Source organism: Muntiacus reevesi, chromosome 3 (assembly GCF_963930625.1).
Source record: "Muntiacus reevesi chromosome 3, mMunRee1.1, whole genome shotgun sequence".
Lineage (NCBI taxonomy): Eukaryota > Metazoa > Chordata > Mammalia > Artiodactyla > Cervidae > Muntiacus > Muntiacus reevesi.
Window position 1 is genome coordinate 244293827 of NC_089251.1, and position 24976 is coordinate 244318802.

Genomic DNA, 24976 nt, shown 5'->3' on the forward strand with positions numbered 1-24976 from the left:
GCTCACCAGCCAGGAGACCTACCCAGACAGTGCCCCTGCTGGAAGCAGTGCCTGTGTCTGTCCTCTAGGTGGGTCATCAAACACCAGGCAGTGCCAGAGCCGTCTCCTGCAGCAGCTGAGCTGTGGGACTCTAAAAGGCCCAGGCACGTGAATGAAATAAAGTCTGAATTTTTATTTCCAGTACTAAGACAGTGGGGGTTAATGATTTTTAAATGTTTAAATAAATGGGCTACACCCTGTAATATTTAGGAATTCAGACTTAAGGGCAAAACTGCATGAGTTTGAATCCTGACTCTGCCAGCCTCCTGCTGTGTGTGACTTTCTTGGGAAAATCATTTAAGCTCCCTGTGCCTCAGTCTCCTTAGTTGTAAAATGGGAATGATAGTGATCCGTACCTTTGAGAGTCCCTGTAGGGGTAAAAGAATTAATTTTTGTAAAGAGCTTAGGACAATAGGTAGCCATTCCCTTCTCCAGGGGATCTTCCCAACCAGGGGATCGTCCCAACCCAGGGACTGAACCCAGGTCTCCCACATTACAGGAGGATTCTTTACCATCTGAGCCACCAGGGAAGCCCAAGAAAACTGGAGTGGGTAGCCTATCCCTTCTCTAGGGGATCTCCCAGACCCAGGGATCGAACCCAGGTTTCCTAAGAGAGAGTGTGTCCTAACTTGGCCGTAACATGTCCTGTGTCTTAACATGGCCACCTTATAGGGGTACTGATGATTGGGCCTAAGACCCACCTTAATCCAATAGGACCTTATTTTAAACCAATTATATATGCATACACCCTATTTCCAAAGAAGGTTACATTCTGAGGTACAGGGTAAACAGGTACAGGCATTCTCAGTCTCTGTGTCACAATGCCAGCGGCATGAGGACAGGGACTCTGTGTGCCTCCTTAAGTGTGGTCCAAGGCAGCCTGCGTTTCTTATCACAGAATACTTATGGGGCTGCCTGCAAGGAGTGGAGAGGCATGGTGCCACCAGGAGGGCCATGCTTGAGGGAGGAGAGCCATCCAGGAGGAGGGAGAGAGACAGGATAGAGAGAAACACATCTGAGGAAATAAAAAAGGAGAAAGGCCCCAAATATCCTAGTATGGTATGTCTAGAAGCACTTTTGGCAGAATTAGAAAGAGCCTGAGTCAGAAGTGGTACAAGATGAGAGCAAACAGCCTCTGGATCACAAGCCAGGGAGGAAGGAGATAGGACAGAGTTAGGGTTGAAACCTCAGGGAGGAGCCTGCTGTGGAGAGGAGGGCCCTGCTGGCAGGACAGTTGCTTCTAAAGCCAAGGGGTCTAGTTGGAAAGAACCTGGCTTCTCCAGATACCGGAGGTGGTCTGAGATGTAGGAACATTTTCAACCCATTGTGACCTTGTGGGTCGTGGAGCATGGAAGAAGACCTGGGACAGCCAGGAACATCCCTGCGGCACTTTCCCACCCAAGCCATTAATGGTCTTGGTAGAGAAGTCTTTAGATGTTTACCACTGTGAAGTAAGCTAGTTCAGTTCAGTTCAGTTGCTCAGTCATGTCTGACTCTTTGTGACCCCATGAACCGCAGGACGCCAGGCCTCCTTGTCCATCACCAATTGCCAGAGTCTACCCAAACCCATGTCCATTGAGTCAGTGATGCCATCCAACTGTCTCATCCTCTGTTGTCCCCTTCTCCTCCTGCCCTCAATCTTTCCCAGCCTCAGGGTCTTTTCAAATGAGCCAGCTCTTCGCATCAGGTGGCCAAAGTATTGGAGTTTCAGCTTCAACATCAGTCCTTCCAATGAACACCCAGAACTGATCTCTTTTAGGACTGATCTCCTTTAGGATGGACTGGTTGGATCTCCTTGCATTAAGTTAACTGTAGTTACTGACTGGACTATGAAAAACTGCACTGGTGATGTTCTTCCACTGAAGATAGTGTGTAGTCTGCCTTTTCCATGACAGCATAGTTGACCATGGACCCACAAAGGTCAGTGAATAGGACTGCAAGACAAAAGGAATAAGAGAGGCCTGCCCCAGGATAGACATGTGGAGAGACAGCGGAGGCCCCATTCCTCTTTTTCTCCTCAGGTGGTACTGCTGAAACGTAGTGGGAATGCTGTCCACTTGTCACACCTGGAACCCTCACCTGGTGCACTCATGACCTTGGTCACCCAACTCCCTATCTGACCAATGCGATTAATGAGACAGGTTACCCAACCTACTGCATGTCACCAAGCTGGTAGTGCGTCCAGCCAGGAGAGTTACTAAGTCTCCTATCCCCTGTACTTGTGCCCTTTCACAACCACTCTGTGTTAACTCTTCAAAATAAGCTCCAAGTCCATGGCTGAGATTCATCACCTCAGAGCCTCAAACCATAAGAAAAATGTGGATTTCCCTAGCCATGCTGTATTCCCCACTTTGGTCATTCATCCAGGTGGAAGGCATAACCTTGAGAAGATGCTGTTTTGTTTCATTCCACAGGGTGCCCTTCAGACCAAAGCAGTGATCCACAGCCCACCATCACAGGGGGTCCCAGGGGAACTGTGCAGGTTCAGTTCTCCGGTGAGCCTGGTGACCACAAAGGTGAGGTCATTAGAAGTTTGGGATGGGTGTCCTGTATTCATGGACACTCCAGAGAAGATTCCACAGCTGGAAATGATCACCTGATGTGATCCCTCTGTCTGGCACTTTTTTTTTTTCTACAGGTGACAGCTGATTAAGTTCAGGGCTAGCCTTGCAGGGGAGCCCCTTATCTCTGGGGCTCAACCCCTCTGCAGCTGACTGGGCGCCAGTTACCTGTCACTGGGGAAGATGGGCTAGTGGCAGCTCTCCTTTCCAACTGCCTCCCTTCAGTCCATCCTCTTGGAGCAGACACTGACATGTTTCTATCTTATTTACCTTAAGACCTTATGAAAGTTCAGCTTCTCAGGAATATCTTTCTATGATCCTGACACTGATACATTGAACACATTCATAGGGGGAAGGACACTGTGGACAAGAAGTTAAAACTTGAGTATCTAGTCTAAGACTTCCATTAATTACCATCATTGTATAATGAGAGAATTGGACTAGATCAATGGTTTTCAAACATTTAAAAGATATTAGAATCCTCAATTTTTTCAGTTTGAAGGTCCCTGAACTTCTGCCTGAAGAAGCAGCTATGATTTTAAAAATACGACCTTTTAATGCTGATGCTCACATGTATGAAATGTGAGGCTGAGTTGCCTTGGATCTCACCATAGAGCTTGGAGGTACAGTGTAACTCCAGGCCTAGCAGTGAGGTCTGGGTGCTTCCAGCTTCTTTGGAATCTGCAACCCAGCCTAGGTTTCAAGAAAATACACAACTGGAGCCTTAACTTAGGGCAAGGAGGTTAGGGAGAGGGAAAAAAAGGGAAGAAAGGGAGCCCCAGGAGCAGCAGTGTTTCTTGAACTTGAGGAGGCTTGGAGGTGAGACGGGAGACACTTCAGTTTCAAAAGAAGGCTGTCTAGATGTTACAGACCTACAGTCTAGATCCGTTCTCTCTAGCGGATGTCAGAAATAGGAGGTCTTCCTGTTGTAATCAACACATAGGTATGGTTTGTTTGGCCAGACCAACTTTTTTTTTTTAAAAAAAAACAAAAACATTGAACCCAAATGTTTTCAAATCAGGTGTACATCCTCTGGTTCTCCACAAACCTCATTTGTGTTACCTCAATGACCCCAAAGGCATTTTTAATTTGCAACACCTGCTGTGTTGTTGGTTTTTTTTTTTTTCTTTTTCCTCCTGATGATCAAATGCTCTTTCATTTTATTTCAAAATGTGAAGAATTGCCTCATTTCTTCTGGGAAATATGAATAACTCTAAATTTCAGTCTGACTCTGGAAGGCTTTGATTCCCCAGAGAAGTCCCTCCCAATATCTCTTTATTTCATTTAACCATAACACTTCAGGATGCTTCCCTGGAGACAGGAGACCCATGTCTGGAGGAGCCTCTGTTGTCACACCTGCACATACCTCAAGTCTGATATTTTGTGAACATTTCTGCTATTGAAACGCATCATTTAGTTTTGTCAGCCATGTCACTGGTTTTATTCCTTTAGCTTGATCTGTTCACTTAGAATCAGTAACCCTGTTTTACGCTATCCTTTTTCTCCATATTTCCATTTCTCCAGTCTCCTTGTTTAACAATTAATTTGCCAGAGACATGCCAAATTATCCCAACTGTCACTGAACATACTTAAAAGTATTTGACAGGGACTTCCCTGATGGTCCAGTAGCTAAGACTCTGTGCTCCCAATGCAGGGGGCCCAGGTTCAATCCCTGGTCAGGGAACTAGATCCTGCATGTAACTAAGACCCTGTGCAGCCAAATACATATTTTTAAAAGTATTTGACAACTTAGGATTTTTCTTTGAATTCAGTGGTTCAATAACCTTTTTTATTCATTTAAGAAACTTTAAAAGTTGAGGTATAATTGGCCTACAACATTATATTTGTGTCAGGTGTACAACATTTATGATTTAAGTTTATCTGTTTGACTCAAATCCTTGTTGCTGCTCTTCTGACAAAGCTGGGGGACAAGGAGCAGACTTCATCTAATATTTAATAAGAATATTCTTTACCTTTCTATTTGGCTTTTAAACTTCAAATAACTCTCAAAAATCAATATTTTGATGACTAAAGTGCAAGTGAATAAGAAGCATGAATGAATTTTCCCTTTAATTACATGATCAGAAATTCTATGGGTTTTTGTTGGAAACCTGGGCAGAGTAACTGGGGGCATTTGCTAAGTGTCAGATAAAGGTGTCACTGTCTCCCCTCTTCCTGGTGGTGGACACAGCACCTTCATAAGGAGAGCCCAAACCAAATGGGGTTAGTGGTCTTTCTAGCTTAGCTTGTGTTTCTTCCTCTCTAAATTGCTATTAAACTGCTATTTCCCCTTTTCATACTGAGGATCTCAAAATAGATGCAGACAGCAACAATGTCAACCTCCTATGTGGACAAGACCATCTGGGCTTTGGTCAGTGAGTGGTAGCCCTTGGTGCTGCTGAATTGGGCCAGAGAACAAGATTAAAAATGATTTTTGTTGATTTTCCTTCTTAATAAGGAAACAGATATTTTTGTCCCTAAAGTGGGCTTCTCTTTTTTTCTTTTCATATCATTTCTCACTTTTATATTGTTTCTCACAGTATTACAAGTGAGCTTGGGTCAAACAATGTTTTAAAATCTCCAGGAGGGGGAAGCCTGCCTGGTCCTCTAACCAGAGGCGTTCAATCAAGGGAAGGGAGGAGAGGGGATCAGTTTGTGAAATTCTAAAAGGCTGCAGCTATTTTTCTTGACTTCTGCTTCCCACTTCCTTTAATATTGTTGTTTCACTGTTTGGTCATAATGTGTTTTTGCATGTGAGTGTGTGTATGTAATAATAAAAATGTAATAATGTTCCATATAAAATTTTCTTTTTATCCTTTTGGTGTTTATAGCAATAGTAATAACAACAGATGGTCTTATCTACCACTGATAGTGAAAAAAATCACATTTCTTCTACATAAGAGATAAATATGCCTAAGGAATCAAACAAATAATATAAAATCAGAGCATACTCTTCACAGAATAGACAAAACAAAAACAATTGATCTCCATATTTCTTTTAATGCACTCCATTTTTATCATGTTATATTTTCCATCATTATAACAGAAACCTTAAATATTTTATGCACCTTCCACACTATGTCACAATTGAAAAATGTGTAGATTACCTTCTTTGGTTGTATTTTGGTTTGGCTCTTTCTAGATGATCTAAAATAAGGACAGCAAATAGGTACAGAGTCTCCTTCTGACCCTAATGGATTGGTGGTAACCATGTGCAACTATGGTTCTCAACCCTGGCCACACCTTAAAATTATCTAGGGAGCTTTTTAAAAATGATGCCAACCCCACACCAGGCCAGTTTCAGAATCTCTGGGAGTTGGGTTCAGGCATATTTAAAATCTTCCTGGGTGATTCTAACGTACAGTCAAGATTAAGAATTGTTGATCTAGAGCAGTGTTCTTCCAGACCTCAACATAGATCCTGACTACACCAAGGGCTTGTTAAAAACACAGATTGCCAGCCTCCACCCCAGACTTTCTGATTCACTTAGGTCAGGGTGAGGCCCAAGAATTTTGTTTTCTAACAAGTTTTAGGTGATGTTGATGCTTTCTGTGATGTGTTTTCGATCAGCTGTGATAACGTGGGGCCCACACCTTGAGAACCACTGACATGAAACACTGTGTTAGAAGAGAACTTGAAGCCGAATGAAAGTTCAGGAGAAGAAGGCGATGGTTAGTCAGTCACAGCTGCCCTGGTCATAAAAGGAGGAATTGTACTTGTCACTCTCACTCTCGAGAGACTCGTCAGTGAGCTGTCCTCAACCACAGTACAGAACTGAGTTCCTCCTGAAATGAATCCCTAGTTGTAGTAATCCTACCCACATTGTCTCAGATGGTAGAGAATCTGCCTGCCGTGCAGGAGGCTTGGGTTTAGTCCCTGGGTTGGGAAGATCCCCTGGAGAAGGGAATGGATACCCACTCTAGTATTCTTGCCTGGAGAATCCCATGGACAGAGGAGCCTGGCAGGCTACAGTCCATAGGATTGCAAAGGGTCGGACATGGCTGAGTGACTAACACTTTCACTTACTTACACACGTTGTAACGGTATTTCTTGACCACTGTCCTCATCCTCAGGCAGCTCTGCCCAGCCCAGCAGGACTGGAAGCTGGACTCCTAAGACTGTCCAGCACCACACCACTCCAGCTCATGTGTTCTGTTGCTCGCCAACTTCCTCACCTTGGGGCCTCCAACCTGTCCGCTCTTTATATCTATTGTCATAGACAGGTGGCTTGTTTTCCTACAAGATGAGTTGTTTTATCTAGTTTGCCAGCTGGGACTGACGACAAAGCAAGGCTGTCATCACAGAACAAGTCAGTTTTGATGATGTGTCCTAGACAAAGGTTGCCGAAAGTCAGGGAGCAGCATGAGGACAGGCAGTGAGGTGCTGCAGAGAGAATAGATGGCTAGTTAAATCAAACCCTGCCTACCTCTGAATTTATCCTCAGTCTCTAAGCACTTGTTTGTTTTCTCTTAGTTCTGAGGGGCTCTGGCGATCATAAAAGCAGCCCACAAACAGAATCCAGCAATGGCCATGCAGACACTTCAAGTACCTCTCCTGTCACTGAGAAAAACTGGTGAGTCTTATCTGTAAGATTTTATTCCAACAGACAATGAAACAAAAGTATTTCTTACACTGTTGTTATTCTGGTGAATTGGAGAGAGTGGAGCCAAAAAGTGTTGCCCACCAGAATCCCCCATGTCAGAAGTCATTACTCTGTGGGCAAAAGTCCGATCTATAGGGCAATCTGGTTAAAACCCTCCTGTGGGTTCTCCTCATAGTGAAACCTGTACTTGGCTTCAGTAGGTTAAAACAGAGGTTCTCAAATGGGGGCAGTTCTGCCCCCTCCCACTCTCCTTCTGAGGACGTGTTTGGCTGCCACAACTCTTCACAGGGGGTTTGTGCAAAGGACATCCAGTGGATCAAGGCCAGAGACGCTGCTGCCCAGTTTACAGTGCACAAGGCAGTTCCTGCCCCACCAAAGAATTGACTAGCCTAAAAGGACAAAAAACTGTGGGCTTAAGGTAATGCAAAAAGGGTATATCATTTTCATTAAAAGTTTACTCCAGGATTTTGAGGAAATAAGCAGGCCATTAGAAAATTCATTGTATCTTTTTGGAAAAAGAGGTGGTCTTAATTTGTAACTTCTAGAAATAATTCTTAATTTTTTGAGACATCTTATTAATATTTTGAAACTTGACAAATTAAATCCTCAGTACTTCTCTAGCAAGTCTCAAATTGCTTGAGCTGATTTTAAAGTAGTTTGTGATTGTCTCTCAGTAACCACAGGGAATGGTTCCAGGAGCCCCCACAGATACCAAACTTTGCTGCTGCTCAGGTCCTTTACATATAGAGTGTTGTGGTATAGTTTGCCCTGCATATCCATGGGTTTCACAACCACAGATTAAAGCAACCTTGGATTTGCACAAAACCCATAGAAATGGAGGGCAGATTGTACTTAATAGTCAGAATAGCTCATGTCAGGGTACTTGATGAAATATTATTGGCCTAGTATCTCATATGAGAGATACTCTCATATTTTGAGCAAAGTTCAAAATGTCTTTCAGCAGAGAGACCACTGAACTTGGCAGGTGGAAGACTTGGGTTCTTATCCTAAAGCTAAACATTTTCCAGCCCTTTGATCTTGGGCAAGTCAATGAATATAGTTTGGGAAATGGCTCCAGCCCCAGCCTGACTCCCATCAACCTCCACTGATGACCAGCTTTACTCAGAATATCAGGGCTGTGCTGTGAGCAATGTCCACTTCCCTTCCCTCCACCTTAGAACTGCTCCTTCTAGTCTGCTGTCCATTCTTCCTTTTATTCACCCAGGTGAGCTCTCCCTGGCTCACTTCTGCGATGTTCCTGCTCTCCAGGTCCTGCCACCATCAGTCAGACCAGCCCTGGCTTTCACATCTTTCTCCCTCTGCTGCCTCTTCCCCATTTGCTGATTCCTCTCCCCATCTAACAGAAGTCTTTCCCTTGGCCCTGTCCCTCCCTCTTCTTACTTTTACACCTCAGACTTCCTCAGAATGACATCCAGCTCGGTTGCCTCGTTCCCTCACTAACCCCTACCTCTCTAAACCCGAAGTCACCCGTGCCCTCACCGCATCCCTCAAACAGTCCTTGGGAAGCTTAGCTCTTAAGAGAGCCTGTGCTTATCAGGTTGTGCCACACTCGGTGCCATGAACTCGGTGCCACACTCGTGCTTTCCATGAACTGCACTCGTCCGTGGTTTCTACAGCGCTGTGGTCTTCAGCTTTCTTTCTCCCAGATGTCCTCCATCTTTATTCTGCTCCTCTTCCACCTACCTTGAAATACAGGAAGTTCTCCAAGTCCTTGACTCTCTTCTTTCTTCACTTCTCCCTGGGTGATATCCTCTCTCGCTAGTGTTATTCTGGTACCAACTCTCAGCTGAGAGAGAATGATTCTCAGGTCTCTGTTCTGAGCTCCACCCTACTACACCCACCTCCTGCTGCCCATAGATTCCTGATCTACACACCTGAGCCTCAACAGAAAAGCCCACCAAAGGACCTCCACCAGCTCACCAGACCTCGCCACTTCCATGAGTGCTACACACATTCTCCTGTGACCTGGTCTTCAAACCTGGTGCTCATTTTTGATCCCTACGTCTCACTTAACCCTACCTCCAGTCACTTTTTAGCATCCTTCCCTGGCCCAGACCTACCATTATCTCTGTCTCTCTCCACTCTCTCCTCTTTACAGATCAGCTTTCATTTCTAACACCTGATCAATTTTCTTAAAGCATATTCTGACTTCTCAAAGAACTTTAATGGCTTCCTGTTTTAGACCAAAAGAGGTTCAGATGCCTCAGTCTGCTTTTGCAAGCCTCTCTCTATCTCACTGCAGTTTGTCTTCTAGACTCAGCTCCTGCATGATCCTATATGCACCCTGTGGCTTCCTGGAGTCAGACTTCATATTGTTCCTACCAGTTCACCTCCTTCTGTTCTCTCTGCCTTCTCCTTTCAGTTCAGCTCTTACCTATTTCATCAAGATGCAACATCATACATCTCTTCTCGACAGAGTCCTTAATTCCCTTTAACACTCCTTGAACCATCGTGGTCCATTTATGACTGTACTATTCAAAGGGCTGGTTCATAACAAAATGAGGTTGTGTCCTAATGTACATCAAGCTACTGCTTTCTTCAAGGAAGTTTTGCTCCCCATCCCCCATATATAGTCTCAGCCAAACAAAACAAGAGACTTGGTAATGGATTGAACTGATTTGCATTCTGACCCACACTCTCCATGACATTGTGAGTGGTGACACTGACAGCCTGGGTCCTCGGGCCACTTTGGTATGTTACTCTCTGGCTCTCCATGTTTTGTCTGGTGTTGTGGTTGACCATGTGCCAGCAGTTCAGCTTCTCAAGGGCAAGGGCCAAATTTTCCTTCTTCCTGTTTCTAGCACATGCAATGGGTCTCAATAAATCTGTCAGGCTGACTTCTAAGACCACTCTTCAGAACTCATATTTTTATGAAAGGAATGTTCTCCCTCCTCAGTCTTTAAGTGGTGGTGGCACAACAGGATCCAGAATAATTCATCAGATAGTGCTTCAGGTCATCTGTGCCCTAGGGAAGGTGGGAGCCCATTTTTCCCTCTGTGTTTGATGTTCACCTCAATGCCCTGTGGATCAACCCAGGGATTGAAAGGAAGGAAGTCTTGAGGGGGTCAGGTGGGGCATAACGAGAAGAGAGCTGGGTCATGCCAGTGGTGATGCTTCCAGCAGCAAGTAACAAAACTCAGTAGATTCAAGGATCCCTCAGGGTAACAAGTCCGAAGACAGAAGTTCCAGTGCTGGGCCGGCCACTCAGATATGTGGACACAGGCTCCTTTCATTACTTTGCTCTGCTATCCCAGCACGTCAGCACTTAGAGGCGCAAGGTAGCTGAAGCAGCATGCTAAGGATCCCTTGTTCACATGGTCTTGTTCAAAGAAGGAAGGAAGAGATGGATGCAGAAGGCCTATCCTCAGGAGTCTCTCCCTGTTGGTCATGAGGGAGACCTTTCCCAGAACTCCCCAGGACACTCCTGTCACATCTTATCAGATGAAATTTGCAGAGGTGTCTCTGCAGGGGAGAGGAGTCCAGCAAGGGAAGCTGGAAAGGTGAGCATTTTCAGCTTCTGCAGAAGAAAGTAAGCAAAGAATAAAGGGATTAGAGAAGCAACCAATAAAGTGTTCTAGAAAAATCCTAAAGAGGTAGTGACAGAACAGATAGGTACAGGGAATGATGGAAGGAAGGCAGAGTCAGAAGGAAGAGTTTATAAGGAAGACCCAGACATGACAAGAAACACTGTGAGACTAGAATGATAAGGACATATTGAGGACATTGTTCTGATTCACCCAACATTTATGGCAGTGGTGAGGTGTCTCACAGTTATCTCACAGAATGCACACACTAGTCTTTTGGATGATGTTCTCTATGAGTCAGCTGAACACAGGGACGGCTACTCAATTAGCTCCCAAATGCTGGACTGGAGACCGCCTCTGGGTTGGAGGCATCAGATTTTCCTACTTCTGCCCCAGTTGGTTAGCATGGGGTTCACTCACTGTCACAGAGAATAAATGGCAGGTCTAGGGATTTTCTATCTCTAATAATAGTAGTAACAACTAATATTTGATACTCATTAACAACTTCCTAGGCACTGTGTTAAGGATTTCGCATGAATGATTCTTTTTAATCCTATAATAATCCTGTGGAAGAGGTGCATTTTATATAATTTCTGACATTTAGAGAGTACAAGGAACTTGCTGTTGGTGTTACCTAGTCAGTAGAGTGACAGAGTCAAGATTTGAACACAGCTGTAACTCCAGAGCCCATGTTTTTAGCCAGTACATTCTGCTGCCTCTCCAGGCTCCAAATGCCTAGCCTAGGGGTTTTTTTATTCTCTGTTCTCTATAACTGTCATTGCAACAAATCTTGAATTACAGCCAGCTAAGGAGTAAATTCTGATGGGCAACAAACTCTCAGCCTGTAACTGGTGGAGAAAATTCTAGCTCTGAACTTTGGGAGACAGCTGCTGGCCTCATGGGAATGGTGTTCCCATGGGTACATGGTGGGGCGGCTCACTTGGCTGGGGAGAAAGAAACCTCACGTTGCAAGTCCAAGTCAGTGGTTGGCCTGGTGCTTCTCTGCTCCACTTCCTGTGTAAGCCTGTAACTGCGTACAGTGAATGACAGAATGGAAGTAGTCTTTTATGCCATGGGGCTTTGTTCCCATGATGGTAATCCTCCATTTTAATGCCGATAAGTACAATAGTGAGGATTATGCCCCTTAATTTAATTTGGCCTGCGTATGGCAAAGCTCTCACAAGGCTTTTATTTGACATTCTTTAGCACAGCTAGCCTGTTGTCATATAAAAAGAAACCCCTATGAGGGAGGCAGCAGATTGATCATGCTGGTGCAGATGTTTTTACCCAGCAGCTTGTAACACAACCCCAGAGAAGCTTCTTCATCGTGGGCCACTTCAGGCTCAAGAAAGACCGAAACTTCATGACTCAGACAGCTCGAGGGGAGCTGGCACTTTGCAAGATGGGAAAATGAACACATATTTCTCCCGTTTGTCATCCTACGGCCCGGGGCTTGAAGCCAATCGGGCTGACCTCAGAATTGATGAGCCAGAGCAACAGCCTTCCCATCAGAGCTGACTGTGGGCCAGATTTTCCTGTGGGCTGTGAAGTACTGATTGCCACATATCTTGACAGACTGTGTGTGGGGGTCATTGTAGAAATATGTGGCAGTGCTAAGAAGATTCAACAAAACAAAACTTTTCTTTCCATGTCAGTATCCGGAGGAGCTCTCCTTTCCCACCTTTCCTCTCCCACCCTTCAATTCCCATGCTAATTTTCCTCCCACTTTCACTTCACTCACGCAGGGGGCTAGTGCACATTTCCTGCCCCTGTGGTCAAGCTAGTGCACTAACGCATTAGGAGACACCCCCACCTCCCCATGACACCGGGGCGGTGGGGGGAATATCAGCAGGTGTGAGCCGAGGCAGGGCTGGGGGCCTTCTTTCGTGACATGCTTATGATGCTGTGTGTTACCTTCTTCCAGTAGAAAGTCAGGTGACAGACCTGGGATTGAATCTTAGTTTAACTGCAGTAGGTCCCCTGCATACAAACGAGTTCCATTCTGAGAGCACATTCATAAGTCAAATTTGTTCATTAAGTCAAACACAGTTTGACAGGGAGGGCTTCTCTGGTGCATCAGCAGTAAAGAATCCGCATGCCAGAGCAGGGGATACAGGTTTGACCCCTGGGATGGGAAGATTCCTCTGGAGTAGGAAATGGCCACCCCACTTCAGTATTCTTGCCATGAAAATTCCAAGGACAGAGGAGCCTGGCAGGCTACAATCCATGGGGTCACAAAGAACTGGACACAACTGAGCATACACACACATTCCCCACTAACACAATCGGGTAGATAGGTCTGTACTGTAATAGGTTTATAATACTTTTCATGCACTCTGATCAAGTGGGATTTATCCCAGGGATGCAAGGATTCTTCAATATACACTATCAATCAATATGATATACAACATTCAGTTCAGTTCAATTGCTCAGTTGTGTCCAACTCTCTGCGACCCCATGGACTACAGCACGCCAGGCCTCCCTGTCCATCACCAACTCCCAGAGTTTACTCAAACTCATGTCCATTGAGTTGGTGATACCATCCAACTATCTCATCCTCTGTCGTCCCCTTCCGCTATACCACATTAACAAATTAAAAAGTAAAAACCACGTGATTATCTCAACAGATGCAGAAAAGGCTTTTGACAAAATCCAACACCCATTTATGAACAACAACAACAACAACAACAAACTCTCCAGAAACTGGGCTTAGAGGGAGATGAGTCATGGGTGTTCATTGGAAGGACTGATGTTAAAGCTGAAACTCCAATACTTTGGCCACCTGATGTGAAGAGCTGACTCATTTGATAAAACCCTGATGCTGGGAAAGATTGAGGGCGGGAGGAGAAGGGGATGACAGAGAATGAGATGGTTGGATGGCATCACCGACTCAAGGGACATGGGTTTAGGTAAATTCCGGGAGTTGGTGATGGACAGGGACGCCTGGGGTGCTGCAGGTCATGGGGTTGCAAAGAGTCAGACAGGACTGAGTGACTGAACTGACTGACTGACTACCTCAACATAATAGAGACCGTATATGGCAAACCTATAGCTAACATCATACTCAATGGTGAAAAGCTGAAAGCATTTTCTCTAAGATCAGGAACTAGACAAGGATGTCCACTCTTGCCACTTTTATTCAACATAGTTTTAGACATGTTAGACTCAACACAGTTTTAGGAATCTTAGTCACAGCTATTAGAGTAGAAAAAGAAATAAAAGAATCCAAATCAGAAAAGAAGAAGTAAAACTGTTACTGTTTGCAGAGAACATGATACTATACATATAATGATGCTACCAGAAAACTATTAGAGCTCTTCTATGTATTTGGTAAAAAATGCAGGATACAAAATTGATACCCAGAAATCTCTTGTATTTCTATACACTAGCAATGAAAGATCAGAAAGAGAGCTTAGGGAAACAATCCCCTTTAACATCACATTAAAAAAATAAAATACCTCGGAATAAACCTACCTAAGGAGGTAAAGGACCTGTACTCAGAAAACTATGATACTGATGACAGAAATCAATGATGAAACAAGCAGATGGAGAGACTTACCATGTTCTTGGACAGAAGGAATCAACATTGTCAAAGTGACTGTACCATCTAAAACAATCTACAGCTCAGTGTAATACGTATCAAATTACCAATGGCATTTTTCATAGAACTAGAACAAAAATTTTTACAACTTGTATGGAAAAACAAAAGACTCCAAATAATCAAAGCAATCTTGATTACTACAAAGTTACAGTAATTGAGACTGTATGGTACTGGCACAAAAACAGAAATATAGACCAATGGGACAAGATAGAAAGCCCAGAGATAAACCCACATAGCTATGGCCACCTAGTGTACGACAGAGGAGACAAAACAAAAGAAAACACAATCTTTTCAAGAAATGATGCTGGGAAAACTGAACAGCTACATGTAAAAGAATGAAATTAGAATACTCCCTAACATCATACACAAAAATAAATTCAAAATGGATTAAAGACCTAAATGTAAGGTTGGATACTACTACAAAACTCTTACAGGAAAATCTAAACAGAACACTCATGAACATAAATTGCAGCAAGATATTTTTCAATCCACTGCCTAGAGTAATGAAAATAAAAACAAAAATAAACAAATGAGACCTAATTAAACTTAAAAGCTTTTGTACAGCTAAGGAAACCATAACAAAACAAAAAGACAACCCTCAGAATGGGAGAAAATATTTGCAAACAAAGCAACTGACAAGGGATTAATCTCCAAAATATACAAATGACTCATGCAGCTCAATATCAAAAAAACAAACAATCCAATCAAAAAATGGGCCAAAGATCTCAATAGACATTTCTCTAAAAAAGACATACAAATGGCCCAAAACACAGAAAAAGATGCTAAATGTCATTAGTTGTTAGAGAAATTAAAATCAAAACTACAAGATATGACCTGACACTAGTCAGAATGGCCATCATCAAAAAAATCTACAAGCAGTACATTCTGGAGAGGTTGTGGCAAAAGAAACCCTTCTACACTGTCGGTGGACATATTAATTGGTTCAGCCACTATGGAGAACAGTATAGAGGTTCCTTTAAAAACTAAAAAGATGCCCTTTTAAGGCTGACGCAGTGCCTTAAGAGGCTAACACAGGAGGGTAAAGAAAACTTTCTAAAACCCAGAGAAGAGATTTTTAGAACTCCTCTCTGGATCCTGTCTGGAGTCACAACTGAAAAAAAAAAAAAAAAAAAACAACTAAAAAGAGCTACCATATGATCCAGCAGCTCTACTCCTGGGCATATATCTGGAGAAAACCATAATTCAAAAGGATGCATTCAGCCTGATATTCATTGCAGCACTATTTACAATAGCATGCCAAGGAAGCAACCTAAATGTCCATCAACAGAGAAACAGATAAAGAAAATGTGGTACATATATACAGTGGAATATTACTCAGCCAAAAAGGAATGAAATAAGACATGGCTCGACCTAGAGATTGCCATACAGGAGTAAGTCAAAAGGAGAAAAACAAATAATTGTATAATATCACTTATATATGGAATCTAGAAAAATGGTATAGATAACCTTATTTGCAAAGCATAAACAGTCAAAGATGTAGAAAACAAGCTTATCATTAGCAAGAGGGAAGAGAGTGGGATAAATTGGAATTGACACACATACACTACTGAATGTAAAATAGATAATAGGTAGCTGATGAGAACCTACCGTATATCACAGGGAGCTCTACTCAATGCTCTTTGGTGACCTGGATGGGAAGGGACCCTAAGAAAAAGTGGAGATATGTGTACGTATAACTAAATCACTTTCTGTACAGCAGTAACTAACACAACATTGTAAAGCAACTATACTCCAATATCGATTACTAAAAAATTAAAAATAAATTATCTGAGATTAGATCTATACAAGATTAGATGTAATCTATACAAAGGAATTAGCATGGTTCTAGACAGAATATATGCCCGATAAAAGATGATGGCAAGCTGTTGTTGATCATGGTGATAGAAGTAGTAGCAATAATAGTAGTAAGAGTAGTATTTGAAAGGTTCCTGCAAAGCTACTCTTATATGAAGAGTTAAGACCCCTCTGGTTTAGCTCTAGTGAAGTGAAGTGAAGTCGCTCAGTTGTGTCCGACTTCTTTGCAACCCCATGGACTGTAACCTAACAGGCTCCTCTGTCCATGGGATTCTGCAGACAAGAATACTGGAGTGGGTTGCCATTTCCTTCTCCAGGGGATCTTCCCCACCCAGGGATTGAACCCTGGTCTCCTGCATTGCAGGCAGATGCTTTACTGTCTGAGCCACGATCTAAAATAAGCACTGAGGATTCCAGTACTTTAGAACAATGCTCACTCTCAGCTTTAAACTGAGAGCCAAATTTTCTTTTCTGTGTTCCTGGCTTTTACCTCAGGGATAAATCTGAGGTTGATTTTGGGCCCAAGACTCACCCTTATCAATATAGCTAGGTTTCATTGGCAATACCCTCAAATGATAACTTTCAGAGCTTCCTTGATTGTTAGAGCCTTCTTAGAGTTTCTAGATGTTGTTTAAAATAGTAATTGATCACATGTATTTTCAAAACCTTTTGAAACCAGAAACCTTATCATCAGCTGAAAGGATCTTCAACAAAAAGTCTGTTTTGAATTACATTTTTCCTTGTGGATTTGCTTATGGCTGTACATAAATATTTATCTGAACTATTTCAGCAAACCTTAAATCATCAGTGATCCTTATGCAAAGAACTCTTTTAGAAGGACCGTGGATGTCAGGATGTCAGCAATCAGAGTTCTGTTTATAGGATCAGATTCTCAGGGTCAAAAACCTTTTAAAATATTTGGAATTGTTTGATGGTTTTCAAAATCTTTTGTTTTCCTATTTCTGTGTATTTTTTCATGCTGTTCCTTCTGAATAGAATTCCCTTGCCAGTTCTTCCTTTACCTGTTGGTATTTAACCATCCTTCAAGGGCTCACCCATGAGACATCTCATGGTGCAGTGCTTTGAAGCAGACTAGAGCCAGGAGAAGAGTAGCCTAGGTGGCAGAACAGACTGGGCCCTGGCCCAGAGGCAGAACGTATGGGTTGGGGGGGTGGGTTCTGGGAAGAGATGTTCAGTGGGATAAGGACTGATTGTGGGTAGGAATGCTGTGATGCAGGAAGAACTACGATAGGGAATCAGGCAGATGGGAGGTGGATATGAGAGACCTTAAAGGCTGCATGATATTGTGGTTATTATTCTATAAGCCGAAAGATGGACACCCACAGTCATTGGATAGAATATGGTTTGCAGATATATTTTCTTTAATCTGAACAATATCTTTGAAATTCTCAATGTTTCCAATATATAAAGATAGAAATATTTCATATCACAACTCAGAATTCTGATGACTCCTGAAAGTTGGAGTATCTAGTAGTAATCATTTAGAACTGAGTAGAGGCTGTTTTCCATTGATAGTAACTCACAGTCTTGCTTAGTTCATGGCCTGGCCCCACCAGCATGAGAGTCTGACTCCTGCCCACATGTATTAGGGGCTCTGTGAAGGCAGAGGAAGCAACTTAGGCTACAGATTCTGGAGACAGATTGTTTTCTCTTCTCACCCGGGTCCGTGTCCAAGTTAAACACTTGTCACTTGGGCAAGTTAAACATATTTCTGATAATGGTATCTATCTCATATGGCTATTGTGAGAATGAGCCATAGGAAATTTTTAAAGACTACGTAGAATGTAGTAAGTACACAGAAATGTTAGCCATTATTACTATATTCTACATGAGATAATAAACTCCAGCACTGAAACTGTCATTTATTTCTGTATGACTCACTGAATCTAGAATCTAAAATCTTCAGCTATTGTAGGCATAAAATAAAATGAATGGATGAATGAATATACTCTCCTTAAATTTTTATTTCTGTTGGATCTAAAGCTAACTTTCATTACTTTTACTTAAGAAATGCTTCCTATTTATCTTGAGTTTAGCTTGAACACAATAATTAATTTTTGATAAGGTAGGAAGCTGACTTTCTCAAAAGACAACAGTGCTAACAATATAAATGAAGGCAGATGCTGTTAGCACTGTGTAATTATTCTGTAGTGGATATACTTTCCTAGCTCAAAAGTAAGCCCTGAGTTTAGAAAGATGCTTAATTATGTGTTTTCTTTAGAAGCTTAGGTATTGGCAGGTAGCCATCTATGGTTGATATCTTAAAGATATCAGTTGCCAGGAACCAGCATGTAGTGAACTTAAGCGGAAATGATGTTAGAATGTGTGTTTGACTTGGGTTCTCTGGCCACCTCCACCCCTATGTGAGATCCACACTTCAAGGCAATGTTTTTGTGTCTGGTACCTCAGACAAAGACAAGAGCATGTCCAGAAACAATTTGGACAGTTTGGCATGAGAGCTAGTTTCTGATATGTCCAACACATCTTACAGATAGACGAGGTTACTCTACCACCCCAGCAACATCTTTAACGTGATCATCCATGGAAAGACTTAATCTGTCCCTAAACGTATTTGCCATCAGCAAATGATAACAACATTAGCAAACAATGTCTTGAGTTCAGCAAAGATGACCTGTAGTGTTAGATTCACTTTCTCTCTGGAAAACCTGCACATTTACAGAGAGCTTGGGTCCAGCAACAGTTAGAGAAACATCATCTAAAACTGAATGATATTTTCAAAAGTCTAAAAAGCTGCTTTCTAACTTCATACTGTAAATGTCAAGCAGTTCTCTTCTTTTTTATAAAAAAGCAAGCCTTTTTTTTTTAGAATGATAATGCCTGTACTTTTTCTAAAGAAATCTCAACCTCTATCTGTTTCCCTTTCCTTCTTTCTCTCTCAATCTCTCTCTCTTTCTTTGTCTCTCTCATTATAGAATTAATACCTCTATCTCTAACATTCTGGTTTCTAACCTAAATGACAACTTCAGGACAATTTCCAGTAATGACAAAATCTGACAAATTCTTCTGACCATTTTGCCATCCCTTGTTCCCTTCCTGCATTACTCATTCCATGAGTTTAGGAGATTCTAGAAATTCAGCACATTTCTGCTGTCAACTTTTGCTTGTATCCTCATCAGGACCTTTGCTCAGTTCAAGCTCAAAATGAGTTTTTGACAAAAAATACATTTGCATGTGGGGCTTCCCTGATAGCTCAGTTGGTAAAGAAAGAATTCACTTGCAATGCAGGAGATCCAAGTTCAATTCCCGGGCCGGGAAAATCTACTGGAGAAGGGATAGGCTATCCACTCCAGTATTCATGGGCTTCCCTTGTGGCTCAGCTGGTAAAGAATCCACCTGCAATGCAGGAGTCCTGGGTTCAATCCCTGGGTTGGGAAAATCTCCTGGAGAAGGGAAAGGCCACCCACTCCAGTATTCCGGTCTGGAGAATTGGGGCCACAGAGAGTCAGACATGACTGAGCAACATTCATTTCATTTACACCTTTGCATATGGAGGCTATTTTGAAAGAAAAGAAACTTGAGAAAAGAAAACTTGCTCAAGTTGAAAATATTGTAGGAAACAATATTTGTATAAAAATGAATTCTATATGAAACCAATTCTTTATGAACAGTTAAAAAAAAAACTTAGACTGTAATCCTCCAGGTTGAAAGAAGATTAACTTTACATGTGTCCACAACCTTTTAAACCTTATTTCATTTTACCCTCTGGATTAGAAGGAAAAAATATTAGTGTTTCAGCTCCAAGTGTATTTTGTGAACTAAACAGTAGCTTGCTCCTACCTGTAGGACACAAATATGCAAGCATATTTCCCATTAGCATTGCCATGGTTAGTTTAAATTCAGAAGGAACCCTAACAAGTGTTTGCTAGAGAAGCTGTTGACAGTGGCAATGCCACACTCTCTGTATGCATCTTAGTAACTTCTCAGACTTGTCTCGTTAAAGAGTAGACGTAACAGGAGGAGAGTTAAATTTTTTCTTTCCATCTGAATAGTGTAGGTCAGGGAGACAGAGAAAGAGAGAGTTCTGGTGAAACAGAGCTCCAGCAACTGCTGTGATTGGGAAATTAGATAATAAACAGTCCCTGATACGGAGATTCTAAAGGCCTAAGATCAACACAGTCTGGAGAGGCAGGCAGGAGTAGCCTTCCACACTCTGGCCCAGACCCTCCCTGGAGAGCTCTTTGTGTCAACAAGAACAGCTAGAGCTCCTGGCCGGCTCCCAGCACTCAGAATGGGGCTATCATTTTTGTTTGCTTTGCAAATATCTTAATGGGAAGTGGTTCAACACCACCTATGGGTTAATCTGAGAGGTTCTGCTTGGCAGCTGTTAGCTCTGAGAACCACATGGCCATTCTCTGATGGAGGGAGTCGGGCTGACTGTTAACTGCCCAGTGCCAGGTTGAGGCATCTTCTTTGCTTATTGGATTTACTGACTGGCAGGAAGCACCTTGTTGTCTTTTATTTTTAGTTTCTTTCTCCTGGGAGGGTAAGGATGCTATTCTCAGATTCACCTGTGCTTTTCCCTCTAGGGCAAAATGGCTGTTTGAATTAGTTTCACTAGCAGGTAATATATTTTTTTCACCCAAACTTATTCTCATAGGATCTGAAATATAATAATAAAAGTGGTGTGGTGGTGATGGAGAAGCTAGTACTGTTGCAGGAAGAAGGATCTTGTATGTTAGCCTTGGGGGGAGGGCTAACAGCCCTGTCTTCACCTGGGATCTCAAGAGTTGAATAGATACTGAATTTCCTCAGAATCCCTGGTCTATTGTTCCCGCAGTTGTCTCTTCTCTGCCTAAATCCGGGTTTCACTTGTCCCCACCCATGGGAACACTTCCTTTGGTGACTTGGCCAACTTATGTCTTTCTGGATCTGTGTCAGCTGACATTGGCACAAATGAGTCCTTTATGCTTTCCTCCCTGGATTTTAGGCAGGGTTAGATGCTTTTCACAATGTAGGTTAGGGAAGTTTCTACACTAATGACAGAATTATAGGCAATTATTGCCCCATTTGTAAAACTGCAAAAAGCTTAGATGACTCTGCAAATCCTGGTACTAATGTCCAGCTGCCCACAGGAACAGTGCAGCCTTGCTTCCAAGTGCCATTCCTTTCCTGAAGGTTTCCACACCTATTTGTAGGGTTGCCTAGTGGTTGAGAGCAGGGACCCTGGAGTCCACTAGACTTGCTACTACTAAGGGTAAGATCTTGATGAACTTACTTAAATTTTCTCAGAGTCTCTATCTCCTTATCTTTAAATGGAATGTAAATTGAAATGATGATTGCCTCACAAGGTCATGAAAGTTAAATGAGACAACTTATACAAATCACACAGCGTCTCAGCTGATGTACAAAAGCACTCATAAATAGTAGTAATAAGGAGAATTATTGTTGTTTTTTTGGAGGAATTCACCTTTCTTTATGTACTCCTTAGTATTATACGTTCCTTTCTGAAGTCTTTGTTTTGAAGTCTGTTACTCCCAACCCATTAAAATTAAACCAAATTGAGGACAATTTCACTATCAAAGTAAATAATGATAAAAGAATATAATATATTGAATAAAGTAAGAATTCATGGATCCACATTGATAGAAGGAAGGAGTAAATGAAGGAACAAAAGAGGCAGAGGAAGGAAGGGAGGCAGGGGAGGAAGGAAGGGAGGTGGGGAAGGAAGAAACAGAGTAAGCTTTTCCTTGCAGTCAAATGTGAAACACATGTAAAAAGAATGATGAAGGCAGAAAATCACCATTGGCAGCTATCAAAATAATCATTGCTTGTTTCAGGTAGGAATCTTCCATAGATGCTAAAACTAATAGGTGAAAGCTTAAGGGGTAACAGTGTTTTAGAAGAAATCTTCATAAGATGCTTATTAGTTTCAAAAGAACAGTGGGAGAAACCTGGCAGACACCACCTTAACCAAGTGATGAAAGTTAGTATCACCAGTAATCAGACAGTTGACAGCACATGCCTCCTGATAGGATGCACTGAAAACAACATCACTTCAATGGATTTCCAGCAAAATATGCATAACTTGAATTTAATCATGAAGAAACAGCAGACAAACCAAACAAAAGGACTTATTCCAAAATGACTGACCTGTGGGCTTCAAAATCAAATGCAAAGTGTGACTGAGGAAGTGTTCCAGGTGAAAGGAGATTAAAGGAACATGACAACTGAATACAATGTACGATCCAAAATTTTCTGTGGAAGACATCATTGAGACAATTGGCAAAATCTGGATGTAATCTATACATTGGGTAATAGCATTGTAGTAATATTAATTTCCTGACTTTGAGCGTTGCACTATAGTCATATAGGTGAATACCCTTGCTTTTAAGAAACACACACTGAAGTATTTAGGGGTAAAGGAGTATCAGGTACAACTGACTCTTGGATGATTCGGAAAAAAATTTACGTATTTGTGTGTGTGTGTGGTTATCAGTATATATGTACTAAGAGAAAGTTGGAGACACAAAGAGAGGATAAAGCAAATGTACACATTATAGTATCTGGAGAATCTGCTGAGGAACATACAGAATTCCACACACTATTCTTGTGTCTTTTTCCTAAATATGAAGTTGAGTTAAATTAAAATGTTAAAATGAAAAAGAAAGACAGTACTACTTCCCTCTTCTAGACAGGGCAGTCCATCAGCCACTTTCTCTTTAGAAACTGACCCCTCTCCATCCGCACCTAACGTCTGTCCACATCAGCATGACGCTGCTAGGTATCTGTCCTAGAGCTTCTCCGCTGTGACCTCACCGACTAGTCAGCACCCCACACACACAGTCTTGTTCGGACTTTTTCACCTCATTTTTCAACACTTCCTAAATAGTGTCTCTTATGCCCCTTCCTTCCTCTGTCTGTGGGTCCCGTCACTTCATGCCATGCTCATCCTGCCCTGAGTTTCCATGCTTCTTGTTCTCTCTCCTCAAACTGAGCGCTGCTTTCAGAACTAAGGGAGGAAAATGGGATAAATATTATCTTTGATGGCTGCACTGGTGACAGGAGCATCATCCAACGAATGTGGCTGTTAGACCCGTTTCTCCCTCTAACTCACTTGAACACGTTATATCAGCCCCTGGGCCTCAGTTTCCCCACTTACAATGTGAAAAAAAAAGTGTAGTGAATGGTCTCTGAAGTTTGCTTTGCCTCTACAAGTCTTTAAAGTGCTAAGACTGTAACTTAACCCACAAGTTACCTATGACCCCACCCAAAGGAGAGAGGAAGGTTACAGAATGAAAGCCATTCCAGATACTTTTCACCGTCATTCTCTATCCTGTGGAGCCTGAAGTGTCCATGTTCAGGGACTTGTCTTGCAGAACTGCAATAAGGATAACACGTTACTGAGTGTGTGTTTTATTTCTAAATTCTAACCATATACACATCTCAATTTAACCCTTTTAAAACTCTGTTATCTTATATTTTTATTTTATTCTTCCAGAAAGGACAAGTTAATCTTTTTACCTCAGTTTGGTAAGACTTTTTATTTGTTTCGCTGATGAAGAAGCTGAGGTGCTGATTTGCCCAAGTTAGAGTTGCCATATTTGGCAGATAAAGATACAGGATACCCACTGATATTTTAATTTTATGTAAAAAACAGATTGCTTTTTAACATAAATATGTCTCATGAAGTATTTGAAAATTTTTATAGTAAAAGAACTATTCATCTTGTATCTGGAATTCAAATTTAACTGGGTGTCCTATATTTTATATAACAGCGCTAGCCTAAGTGATTTGGAACTAATGTATCATGAATGTGTGTATATATATCAAGTGTGTTGCTAAACTTTCACCAAGTGTTTATATCAGTCCTCAAATCCCAAGGTGCCATGACATATAAAGTTGGTTTTTTTGCCCATTAGGAGCTTTTCATTGACAACACTTTCAAAGATGTGAATTCATGTCGGTGTATGACAGGGACCACTGCAATATTGTAAAGTAGTTGGCCTCCAACTAATGGAGATAACTGAAAAAATAAATAAATAAATAAATAAAGTATTTAAGTGAAAAAAAAAAACCTCAACATTCAAAGATGTGAATTCTTTTTTTTAACTAGTATTGGGCGCTCAGCCATGTCTGACTAGTTGCGACCTCATGGACTGTAGACCACCAGACTCCTCTGTCCATGAAATTCTCCAGGCAAGAATATTGGAGTGGGTTGCCATTCCCTTCTTTAGATCTTCCCAACCCAGGGATCAAACCCAGGTCTCCCACACTACAGGCAGACTCTTTACTGTCTGAACCACCAGGGAAATATTTACTAAGATCTTTACTTATATATCACCTTCTGTACCCACTTAATCTAAAATTGCAAACCCTGCCTCCAACACTTCTTTTACCCCTTCTTTGGTTTAATTTTCTTCTTTGGCTCTTACTTCTGTTTAACATGCTAACGTATTTACTTATTTTTTCATTTATTGTCTACTTTCCCTGTTAGAAATATAAGTTCTTAGGAGCAGAGGCATCTTAGATTTCCTGTTCACGTCTGTATCCCCCCAAACAGTAGGAGATAAATTAAAGAGGCTCAATAAATATTTGTGGAATAAATGAGTGATGCCTGAGAGGCTGTTCAGGACCTTATATTGTTCAATGTAGTATCTATTGTTATTACAATCGTACAGAATCTCAAAGCTTGCCACCAAATTGTAGCCTTGAGTGTGGCATAAATGTTTATAATCTTAATATTAGCCCATAGTCATAAGGTGAGTAAAAGATCAGCAGGTCAGGGTTTAAGAGTTATCTCCAGACCTAGTTTAATTTAATCTGCTCCCAG

General features: G+C 41.9%; 1 protein-coding gene and 2 non-coding genes across 3 annotated transcripts in view; all 3 read left to right on the forward strand.

Moving 5' to 3' along the window:
- The window catches only part of MYO3B (myosin IIIB), a 421954-nt gene that overhangs the window by 299817 nt on the left and 97161 nt on the right, over nt 1–24976 (forward strand). The window contains exons 31-32 of the mRNA XM_065928997.1: nt 2454–2555; nt 7074–7173. Of these exons, the coding sequence (XP_065785069.1) occupies nt 2454–2555; nt 7074–7173 (202 nt within the window). The remainder of the gene's footprint in view (nt 1–2453; nt 2556–7073; nt 7174–24976) is intronic.
- Nucleotides 4212–4284, forward strand: TRNAG-CCC (transfer RNA glycine (anticodon CCC)). Its single transcript has one exon. It is a non-coding gene; the product is annotated as a tRNA-Gly (tRNA).
- On the forward strand, nt 15341–15462 carry LOC136165855 (small nucleolar RNA SNORA26). The gene has a single exon (XR_010662820.1). It is a non-coding gene; the product is annotated as a small nucleolar RNA SNORA26 (small nucleolar RNA).